General features: G+C 47.6%; 1 protein-coding gene across 1 annotated transcript in view; it reads right to left on the reverse strand.

Moving 5' to 3' along the window:
* LOC137518036 (cyclic nucleotide-binding domain-containing protein 2-like) overlaps positions 1-12,464 on the reverse strand; it is an 88,898-nt gene that overhangs the window by 58,232 nt on the left and 18,202 nt on the right. Inside the window, exon 2 of the mRNA XM_068235224.1 lies at positions 10,960-11,109. Coding sequence (XP_068091325.1) covers positions 10,960-11,109 — 150 coding nt within the window. The remainder of the gene's footprint in view (positions 1-10,959; positions 11,110-12,464) is intronic.

Raw genomic sequence — 12,464 nt, forward strand, 5'->3', positions numbered from 1 at the left:
TCTCAAAAAGTTGGGAGGTACATTATGGGCTTGATTCACAAAAGAGTGCTAACTGTTAGCATGGCCGTTTTCACACGCATTTTTGCGTTCGCGCGCAATTAAACGTTTTTGCGCAAAATTGTTATTGTTTTCACACGTAAACGCAAATTTTCGCATGAAAACGGTAACCATTTTGCACAAAATTTGCGTTTGCGCGCGAACCTGTTTAATTGCGCGTGAACGCGAAAATTCACGCGAAAAACGCCCGTGCTAACAGTTGGCACTCTTTTGTGAATCAAGCCCTATTTATTTACATCAATTTTACTCACTGGTTTAAGGGCCCATATGCAATTCACTTTTTCTCCTGAGTTTTCTCCTAGGAGATAATTTTCATATTCTCTTTTAGAGATGGCCCGAACGGTTCGCCGGCGAACATCCGGGGTTCGCGATCGCGGAGAACCACGAACTTTTCTGGAAGTTCGGTTCGCCCCCATAGTGCATCATGAGGGTCAACTTTGACCCTCTACATCACAGTCAGCAGGCACATTGTAGTCAATCAGGCTGCACTCCCTCCTGGAGCCCCACCCCCCTTATAAAAGGCAGGCAGCATCAGGCTTTTCACTCACTCGTGTGCCTGCATTAATTAGTGAAGGGATAGCTGCTGCAGACTCTCATAGGGAAAGCTTAGTTAGGCTCTTGTATGCTTGTTAGCTTGCTCCTTGCTGATTCTTATTGCTAAAAAAGCATGACACAACAGCTCTTTTGAGAGCTAAACTTGTTCTTGTGATCTTTTTTTCTTTCTGTGTGTCCCATTGACACTTGTGTTGCATAGACAGCCTTGCTAATTCATACTGTGTGTGTGCCACTGCCAGGCCCAGCACATTCAGTGACTACTACCTGTGTGTGTGACAGGTGCACATTGTAATACCCACTGCATATACCTACCTGTTGTTCACTGTGCACCCACCCACCTACGTGAGCGCACGCAGTGTCACTGTGCCTGTCCGGTACCTGTCTGTGTGTGACAGGTGCACATTGTAATTCCCATCACTGCATATACCTACCTGTTGTTCACTGTGCACCCACCTACCTACGTGAGCGCACGCAGTGTCACTGTGCCTGTCCGGTACCTGTCTGTGTGTGACAGGTGCACATTGTAATTCCCATCACTGCATATACCTACCTGTTGTTCACTGTGCACCCACCTACCTACGTGAGCGCACACAGTGTCACTGTGCCTGTCCGGTACCTGTCTGTGTGTGACAGGTGCACATTGTAATACCCATCACTGCATATACCTACTACTACCTGTTGTTCACTTCAGTGCACCCACCCACCTACGCGAGTGCACGCAGTGTGATATACCACTCTGTGCATACCTGTTAACTGCACCTGTGTGACTGCACATTGTATTACTCAAGTCAGTGCATACCTTTCACTTTATCCCCCCCGATATGGACAAAACAGGTAGAGGCAGATGTAGAGGCAGACCCAGAGGAAGGACACCTGGCAGGTCTGTGCGAGGTCGTGGTGATGTAATTTCGTGCAGCCCTCGACTAAAGTACAGTGCTCAGTAGAAGGCACGTCCCCAGGGCCGGATTTGTACTTCCAAGTGCCCTAGGCCAGCTGACACCAACCCCCCCCCCCCCCCCCCCCCCCCATCAAATTCTCTCCAACCCTCTGAGTAGCAATAACTGCTTTGAATGAGCTCCCCTCCATTTTGCTGCTCTACCCCTCATTTGGCAAAGAAGCAGTGCATGCCCAAAGCATTCCCGGCCTCGGCTGCTGTGCACATCTGAGTGCTAAATTGCAAGGAGCACGAGTAGCCAGAGCATGTGCTGCTTCTTTGTCCTCTGTGCGACTGGCTACAGACAGTCAGAGCCATAAACAGGTGACAGGGCAGCGCTATTGAAAGAAGCTCATCCAAAACAGAGAAAATGTGAGTAGAATATCTAAAACCACACATGCTGACATAGATGTGCTTTAAACAGTGACAATATAGTACTTAGGGCAAGGCAAGGAAGGACAGATGAGTCAGTAGGAAGTTTTGAAGTTATTATAACAGAATGATAACATTTATTAGCTAACTGTAAATAAAAAAGTGAGCCTTCGGCTTTTTCAGACTTTGTATATGTTTTTAGACTTTATACTAACAAGATGTTAAAGCACACAACTATATATACATTCAGCATCAGAAGGAGATGTATAGTTTGTTTTGCAAATATAAATAAATGTAATATAATTGCCATCCTGTTTCACTGATAGCTAGCAAAGTACAATGCTCTTCTAAAATGAGTCAGGGAAGAGTTAAGCTGTAGCAAAGAGAATGCTGTGGTCATTCCCTAGGAAAAAAACAAACAAACCATAAATTCAACAGGTCACAGGTCTTTAAGAGCTGACCAAACCAGTAATAAAATTAATTGAAGCAGCAATGAAAGGTCCTCAGGCCACCATAATTATACCAATATACAAAAAGATTTATTGCAAAATATTTTATACAAAGCACAATCCCCTAGATGTAGCCCATAATTAAGTAACAATCACTCCCCAATTTTAAAAACCAAAGGACCATGCGGAGCAAAGGTTATGCATGAGTGATGCAGTGCCCGCAACTAAATCAGCATGTCAATCACTGGCCTAGGCCTATAAGACTATACACACCAACACAGTCGCCCGCGCATACATACACCTTTCATTCTGCCATCATATCTCAAAGATTGTCTTCGGGGGCCCCCCTCTTCCTCCCTTTGTCTAAGGATAGGATTATCCATATACAGGTTACAAGTTCCAGTGAAAACAGCCAGCGGCTTCCGGATATCTTGTCACATGATTCCATTAAGCATGATATGATATAATATGATATGAGTATGGATGGGTCTCACCCGTGGAGAAGTCCCCTCAGCGTGTCATGCAGTGCCGCTCACTCCTTAAAGACGTTTGAGCGATCCGGAGACCATGCGCATGGTGATGCCGGTATCCCGTCAGGCTGCCGGTATAGATGATTTCGCCTTGTGTTATTTTCAACACGCTGGACGCACTCAATGCGCTGGTCCTGTAAGCGGGGTTGATTGCGACCGCCAAGGTGACGTCACGCGTCATGCACGCAAACACTCAGCAGGCCAATGCTCCGCCCACCGACGCGTTTCACGCCCACATTGGGCGTTTCATCAGGGTGTGGCCTATGCGGCCATTACGATCCCTTAAAAGCACTTTCCATAGTCCCTCCTACACCGTAACCACGGCAACCAGCACGCTTCCACCTACGGATTTATACGGAGGCTGGATTGGGTCATAAATATAAATAAAAAGAAAAGAAAACAATGTCTTTTATTCTGCACATAGCTTTCAGATAGATTCGTGAGTTCTCTCAGATGAATATAATTACTACTATATATATATATATATATTTCTCAATAAATCAAAATGTCCAGGTCATATTGTGGGATAGAAACGGGGGAACAATACAACATTATCCCAAGCTTGTGAATGGCCGCTTCTTATCCAAGCATGTAGAATCTAGCAACATCAAGGTAGTTATGTAGATGCATAAGTCATAACAGAAAATAGATGGCAAGACACTAGTCATGCGCTGCGGTACCATTCATACTACATGCATTACCCACATAGCTGCAAGCAAAATACAGCTCATAAAGGTACATATTGAACTTAGGGATTATCTATATCTATTGTGTCTCAAAAAGGGGGAAAGGTACAATTCAGCATTAAGGCCAAGAGGGGTGACTGTACCTAATTTAAAAATCCACATTGCCTCCTTGCAATAAAGGACCTCATTAAAGTCCCCCCTCCTGCCGGAGATTTTTAGACTATACAAACCTTTTACCAAAGTCCCCCTTAAAGAACTGTTATGACATTCCCTATAATGTTCATATATTGTACCTGTAGCTTTGCCTCCTGTTATTTTTCCAAAATGTTCCAAAACCCGTTCTTTCAAGCTTCTTTTTGTTTTCCCCACATATGTAAGTTTACATGGACATTGAATTGAGTATATTACTCTGGTCGTATCACAGTTAATGAAGGACCTGATAGTAAATTCATTCCTTCCATTGCTGCTATAAAAAACATTAGTACGTTCAATATAGGGACATAATTTGCATTTGGAGCACTTGTACATTCCAACCGGTCTCCTACGATCTAACCAAGTCGAGGGGTTCCTCTGAATCTCACTATGTACCAAGAAGTCCCTCAAATTGGGTGCCCTTCTGGCAGTGATAAGAGGACGTGGCCCTACGACCCTGGCAATCTCCTGGTCAGCAGTTAGGATTGGCCAAAATTTGGTAAGTAACCCCCTTAGGTCATCCCAATGGGATCCGAAACCGGTTATGAGCCGCATATGTCCCTCCCCCTCCGCACTTCGCGGCATCCCCCTGGGGGCCAACAATTCCTGTCGGTCCTTACCCCATGCCTTCTTAAGCGCCTTGCGCAATACTGAGTGTGAGTAACCTCTGTCCCGGAACCGCTGGTACATCAGACGAGATTCCCTCCTGAAATCTTCGTCTCTACCACAGTTTCTACGTAAACGGAGGAACTGACCGTAGGGGATACCTCTTTTTAAAGACACCGGATGATGGCTTGCGGCATGCAAAAGTGTATTGCCTGCCGTTGGTTTACGAAAAGATGTGGTTACTACCACATCCCCTTCCACTTTCAACATAAGATCAAGGAAGGAAATTTCCATACCAAAGGTATATGTCAATTTAATGTTCTTGTTGTTCTGGTTTAACTTGGCCACAAAATCACCAAGTTGCCCCGCCGTTCCTGTCCATGCCACCAATACATCATCCAGGTATCTAATCCAGAGGGCGACGTGTGCACCATATTCGGGACTTGGAAATACCTCCTCCCGCTCCCAGAGTCCCAAATGGAGACATGCATAGGCTGGTGCACACGACGCCCCCATGGATGTACCCTCAACTGATGGTAGTATTGTCCCTCAAAAATAAAGCAATTCCGGGTCAGAATCAACTCCATAGATTCAACAATAAAGGCATTATGGGCCGCAGCAGAGGGATGCCGCTCACGGAGGAAGAGGGACATTGCCCGGAGCCCCTCCTCATGTGGGATCGAAGTGTACAAGGACTCAACATCGATCCCCACAAGGAGGGACCCCGGGGGCAGCCCAAAACCGTCCAGAACCCCCAGAACATCCCGTGTGTCCTGCACATAGGAGGGCAAAGACTGTACTAAGGTACTAATCTTCAAACCAGTAATAAATCTGACAGCGCAGAGGGAGAAGATTCCTGTTTGTGATTCTGAATTTGTGCATGAAAAAACTTACAGAACTCAAGAGTTCTGCTACTAAACCCAGGTTGGCACTTCTCACAGCAGCTTGTATGTCCCCACCATCATACATACAACATAATCATCCGGTGACAACACATACTGACTGTCCTCAAACACACTCTACACAAGTGGGAGAGATGCAGGGATCTCCGGAATTCAGGCAGACCAGAGCAAAGCAGGGGAGATGATTTACTTTGACATGTGACCTCTTATCTCTCAAAGTCCAGCGCCCTGCTGATTTTTATCGCCCTAGGCCTTGACCTTGGTGGCCTTCCCAGAAATCCAGCCATGCACACACACACCCAAAAACGTTCGGGCCGCTGGTGTCCACTATTGCGGCTAGTGCCGAGGTCTTAATGGCAACGTGAAGTGAATCAATCTCGTCACACGGGGGAACTGGTCAATCAAGCGATCTACAGGTGATGGGCGTGGTGTTTTCTTTCACTTTGGGGAATGTTTTCTTTCACTGTGTGACGTTTGCATTCAAAGTATACAGATGAACATATAGGTGAAATATATGTAACTAGCCAACCCGCGTCGTAGCATACGCCGCATCTATCTATCTAATAGAGTACGTGCCTCAACCTTGAAGCAAGAAGAAGTAGGCTTTCCATGAGAAAATGTATGCGTGCTCAAACACCAAGTTTAACCCTAGCAAGTCTGGCTTTGCAAATTGGGCCTAATTGGCTATTCATGAGGCAATGCTCATGCAAATATGCATTTGCTTTCGCATGCCAAACTATGCAGGGTCAAAAAACCAATACTGCAAAGTGCTCTCTCGCTGCCTGGGAACCACAGCGGCACCCCGGAGTGGGAGGCTGGGTGGGCGTACATGTGAATTTGGCGCTGGTACACTTGGGCGTAGGATCCAGCTGTTATATGGCTAGTCCTGCTTCTGCACAAGTCCGGGGCGGTTTAATTACTATTCCCCCTCCAGGCCGCCATGGATAGTGGGGGAATAAAATAATTCGGCTTCCAGCGATTGCTGGAGGCCGAATTATTGTGTTTTTTAAGCAACTTCGGCTCCGTCTTCTGACGGAGCCGACCTTTCTCACTGAGCGCCGCTATAGACTGATTCCCATTACAGTCTATGGCGGCGCTGGCTGCGCCCAAAGGTAGCAGCGATGAAAAGCACTGCTCCGGCTGGGTGGCGCAGCCGCCCCCCCCCCACAAGCGTGGCCAGCGCTGGGGAGAGCCGTCCGCACCCACCTCCTAATATAAAAAACAGCCACTTACCTTAACGACCATTGGGTTCTGATACATGCGCATTAATTTTCTCATGGAAAGCATTGTGTGCAGTTTGTATCCTTTGGAGGCAGGTGGTGGATGGCTTGCTCCGGTGGTGTGAACCCTGGAGTGAGTGCGCCTGTCCTCCACCCCCCCTCTGGAGTGCTGTATGTGAGCCAGCCCTGAGCTCTAAAGCTCGGGGTGACCCATGCTTCTCTCCTTTCTCATGTGGTGCCCCCAAATTAATGCGCATGTAGCAGAACGCAATGGACGTTAAGGTAAGTGCCTGTTTTTAATATTGGGAGGTGGGTGCAGACGGCTCTACCCGGCGCTGGCCACACTTGGGTGGGTCGTCCACACCACCCAGCCTCCCCCTCCGGGGTGCCGCTGTGGTTTCCAGGCAGTGAGAGAGCCTGGGACCCTGCGGTCCCCCCAGTTGTATAAAAAGGGGGCATTGGGAATCCTCCCCGTGGCGCTCCTGGAGGCCTGGAGCACACCAAAAACTGCTAGCAGATCCGCAAAATGCTAGCAGATTTTGAAACGCTTTTTCTTATTTTTCTGTAGCATTTCACCTAGCATTTTGCGGTTTTGTAAAGCGTTTTTGGTGTAGTAGATTTCATATATTGTTACAGTAAAGCTGTTACTGAACAGCTTCTGTAACAAACGCCTGCAAAACCGCTCTGAACTGCCGTTTTTCAGAGCGGTTTGCGTTTTTCCTATACTTTACATTGGAGGCAGAAACGCCTCCGCAATCCAAAAAATGCCTCACCTCAGGAGTATGTGTTTCAGCAAAACGCCTCCCGCTCTGGTGTGCACCAGCCCATTGAAATACATTACCCAAGCGTATCCGCAGCCGCAAGTGGATCGCAAAACGCTGCCGAACCGCTCTGGTGTGCACTAAGCCGGATAGTGCTAATGTAGCATGTAGCAGGGTGACTGCTTTGTGGTATTGGTTTGTGCATGCATTTGCATGAGCATTGCCTCATGAATAGCCAATTAGGCCAGATTTGCAATGTCAGACTTGCTAGGGTAAGGCCTCTTTTCCATGGACTGTGAATAGGCAGTGAAATGGCTCTCAAACTCTCACAACTGCTCACTGCTGCCTGGTAACTGCTCGCTGCTGCCTGGTAACTGCTCGCTGCTGCCTGGTATCTGCTTGCTGCTGCCTGGTAACTGCTTGTTGCTGCCTGGTAACTGCTTGTTGCTGCCTGGTATCTGGTCACTGCTGCCTGGTAACTGCTTGTTGCTGACTGGTATCTGCTCACTGCTGCCTGGTAACTGCTTGCTGAGCACACAGCTCAACAGTCCGTGGAAAAGAGGCCTTAAACTTGGTGTTTGAGCACGCATACATTTTCTCATGCAAAGTACTTCTTCTTCTTGTTTGAAGGTTGAGGCACTTAGTCTATTATATATATAGATATATTTGCTTGTACATATATATCTCGTGCATGCTGTTTGTAAATAGATAGTCAGGTGTTATATATGTCACTGCTTCCCGGGTTATTTGTATATGTTACGGCCAGAACCCGAAGTTTGGCCAGAACTAGAAGTGGCCGGCCACTTCGGGTTCTGGCCGGCCAATGTGCGAACTGGCCGCTGCGCTGCGGCCAATGTGAGAAATGCAACAATTCCTGTAAGGTTAATGTTATGTTGTGGCCGCAGCGCAGCGGGCAAATGTATCACATCTTACTTTATTCAATGAAATTAAGCCGCCCGGCTTTTTCTCTGCCTCTCTCTCCTCCCCCCCCGCCTCTCTCTCCTCCTCCCCCCGCCTCTCTCTCCTCCTCCCCCCCGCCTCTCTCCTCCCCCCCCCCGCCTCTCTCGCTCTCCTATGGGCAGCCGGCGGGGACACGCATGTCCCCTCCAGAGTCGTTCGTCGCGGCAGGGGAATCCTGCCATTCTTGCAGAGCGGGTGCTGGCAGAAGCAATGTCTGCAGCCTCCCCGCTCTGCTCTCCTGCCGCAAGGAACGACTCTCGGGGACACGCGTGTCCCCTCCGGCTGGCCATAAGAGAAGGAGAGAGGGGCGGGGGGGGGGGGGGGGGGGGAGGAGAGAGAGGCAGAGAAAAAGCCGGGCGGCTTAATTTCATTGAATAAAGTAAGATGTGATACATTTGCCCGCTGCGCTGCGGCCACAACATAACATTAACCTTACAGGAATTGTTGCATTTCTCACATTGGCCGCAGCGCAGCGGCCAGTTCGCACATTGGCCGGCCAGAACCCGAAGTGGCCGGCCACTTCTAGTTCTGGCCAAACTTCGGGTTCTGGCCGTAACATATATATATATGGTGTGCTGTGCATATGTGGCATGATATTTGCATTCACGCTTCTATGTATGTATGCTTGCATTATTGCATTTGCAATAAAACCTTATTTTTGCACCTTAATTCCTGGTTCCAGTGTCTGTATACTGCAAACTGTGGTCAAACCCTGTTTCTCCGTTCAGGCCCCTGACACCTGGTCTGCCAAGCACGGTCAGGGCAGGTACATTACTTACACAGCCCATTGGGTCAACCTAGTGACCAATGGCAAGCAGGGAGTACGTGACTGTGCAGCGGACCAACTTGTGACACCTCCACGGCTTGAAGACAGGCCTCCTGCTACCTCCTCTCCTTCTGCTAAATCCTCTTTGCTGTCGTCATCCTCCTCCTCTTCGGCTGAGTGGCAGTTCAATTCTACTGGTGCTGCAATCTCCTCTCCAGCTACACAGCCCCAGCTCCCCAGGGCCTATGCTGCTTGCCAGGTACGACGGTGTCACGCAATTTTAGACATGTCTTGCCTCAAAGTGGAGAGTCACACTGGAGCAGCTCTCCTGGCTGCTCTTAACAAACAGGTGGATCAGTGGCTGACCCCGCACCAGCTGGCGATCAGCAACGTTGTGTGTGACAATGGCAGCAATCTCATTTCCGCGTTGAATTTGGGAAAGCTGACACATGTATCCTGACCTGCATGGCACATGTGCTGAATGTAGTCATTCAAAGATTTGTGTCAAAGTACCCAAGCTTAGAGGAAGCCCTGAAGCAGGCCAATAAGTTGTGTGGGCATTTCAGGCGGTCTTACACGGCCATGGCATACTTTGCTGAGATTCAGCGGAGAAACAAGTTGCAGGTGAGAATCACTGTAATTCGACCCTCCTTACGTTCTCTCGCCTGCTAGAACTAGGTTTTCAAAGTTCGCCTCCCCATTAAAGTCTATTGCGGTTCGCGAAAGGCGTGAACCGAACTTTTGCGGAAGTTCGCAAACTGAAAATCGGAGGTTCGGGACATCTCTATTCTTTTTAACCATTTCACCTCAAAAGGGGTTTTTACCTTAATGGACAAGAGCGATTTTCACCTTTCAGTGCTCATCTCTTTCATTTGCCAATAGCTTAATCACTACCAATCACAATGAAATGATCTATATCTTGTTTTTTTCACCACCAATTGGGCTTTTTGGGGTTGATATTTGTTTTCAGTAATTACTTTATTTTCTATGCATTTTAAAGGGAAAAAACAAGGAAAAAAATGAAAAAATACACTATTTCTCCAATTTCATCCCCTATAGTTTTAATATAAACACTGCTATTGTACATAAAACCCACACATTTTATCTGCCTATTTGTTCTGGTTATCACAAGATTTTAATTATGTCCCTAGTACAAAGTATGGTGACAATATAGTATTTGGAAATGAAGGTGTATATTTTCTATGGTGCTTTTTTCTCACTAATCGTGCGGGAGCGTGCACGTGCATGCGCGGGGGCTGGGGGGGGGGGGGGGGCGTGCAAGTGCACACGCGCGCAGCAGCAGCACTGTTTGACTTATAAAAATGTCCTGGAGCCGCTAAGAGGCAGGTCGTTTTTATAAGTCTGGCTGTCATTAAGTGGTTAAATGAACTTTTTAAGCATTTTAGTACTGAAGAAGTACCCAAAAGCTGATTAAAAAAATGTATTATCAAAATTATTTTGAGCATTTTCTTGCTTGCTGGTGGCTTAAAAATAATTTTATGACAACTAAGATGTGAAAATATCACCTAGGAGGAAACTGAAGTGAAAAAGTGAATTGGCTACATAGTGTACTGGTTAAAGGCTCTGCCTCTGACACAGGAGACCAGGGTTCAAATCTTGGCTCTGTCTGCTCAGTAAGCCAGCACCTATTCAGGAAGGAGTCCTTGGGCAAGACTCCCTAAAGCCTCATGTATACGGTAATATTTCCCATCAGAAAGACGGATCTATTAGATAGATCTAATAAGAAATTGCATCATGTGTAGACGTCCAAATTGCAAAATCTAACACAATCCGATTGGACCGGTTGGAAATTATCTAATAGATCCGATCTGATGGAAAATTGTACTGTGTAGATGAGGCTTAACCCTGCTACTGCCTATAGGGCGCACACTAGTGGCTCCAGCTCTGGCGGTTTGAGTCCGCCAGAAGAAAAGATGTTCTGTGTCTTGTCTACAGAGTTATCACTTACCTCCTCCTCATAGGTGGGCTCCTGAGAAGTGAACCCCGAGACCTCCACATCCCCCCAGAAGGAGGACCCTCTGGCCGCCTCTGAAGCCTGGATGAAGCACCGTGTGGCCGCCTGTAGGAGGGTGATCTGCCGGACGGCGTCCCGGAGGCTCTGCGGGGGGAAGGGAGGGGAGAGGGGTCAGACACCCGGCCGCTCTGTGGTCATTTACTACTGCTCCATACATGACCAAACACGCCAGAGTGACCGCTGGGGTCACCTCTCCACACGCATCCCTGTAATTACTGACATGTATGTATTACATACGCCACAAACCACAGCACCCGTGTCACTCATTATAATAATAATACTTACACACAGCACTAATTAGAGGGAAGGCACTGTAATCCTATACCTGTGGGAATGCTGGGACATGGTGCTAATTGACAGGGTGAAAAACGTACTTAGATGTCTGCTAATTATTGTGCAATGCAAACAATACCAACACACATCAGATGAGGATCACCCAATCCAGCCTTAAAGGACAACTGAAGTGAGAGGAATATAGAGGCTACCATATTTCTTTTAAACAATACCAGTTGCCTGGCAGCCCTGCTGATCTATTTGGCTGCAGTAGTGGCTGAATCACACCAGAAACAAGCATTCAGCTAATCTTGTCAGATCTGACAAGAACGTCAAACACCCAATCTGTTGCATGCTTGTTCAGGGGCCATGGCTAAAGCCCCCTCTACACCATTCAATTGCAAAGCGCAAGTCACCCAAGTAAGAATAAGCCCATAGACTATAATTACACTAGCACTTTGAAAAGCGCTAGCGTTTAAGCATTTTGCCGAATTCACTGGCAAAACGCTCAAGTGTGAATGGGGCCTTAGAGAGGTTTTCTAAACATGCCTAGTGTGTTTTGGAGCGTTTTTGTGTAGCAGATTTCATATATTGTTACAGTAAAGCTGTTACTGAACAGCTTCTGTAACAAAAGCGCCTGGAAAACCGCTCTGATCTAGTGTTTTTCAGAGCTGTTTTCCACTTTCCTATACTTTAACATTGAGGCAGAAGCTCCTCAAAAATCTAAAAAATGCTGCAGCCCCCGAGTTTGCGTTTGGGGGAAAACGAGCCGCCCTGGTGTGCACCATCCTATTCACTTCCATTAGCCAACGCTCCAGAACCGCTCTGGTGTGCACCATCCCATTCACTTTCATTAGCCAACGCTCCAGAACCGCTCTGGTGTGCACCAGCCCATTCACTTTCATTAGCCAACGCTCCAGAACCGCTCTGGTGTGCACCAGCCCATTCACTTTCATTAGCCAACGCTCCAGAACCGCTCTGGTGTGCACCATCCCATTCACTTTCATTAGCCAACGCTCCAGAACCGCTCTGGTGTGCACCAGCCCATTCACTTTCATTAGCCAACGCTCCAGAACCGCTCTGGTGTGCACCAGCCCATTCACTTTCATTAGCCAACGCTCCAGAACCGCTCTGGTGTGCACCATCCCATTCACTTTCATTAGCCA

This window comes from Hyperolius riggenbachi, chromosome 5, assembly GCF_040937935.1.
Source record: "Hyperolius riggenbachi isolate aHypRig1 chromosome 5, aHypRig1.pri, whole genome shotgun sequence".
NCBI classification, from domain to species: domain Eukaryota; kingdom Metazoa; phylum Chordata; class Amphibia; order Anura; family Hyperoliidae; genus Hyperolius; species Hyperolius riggenbachi.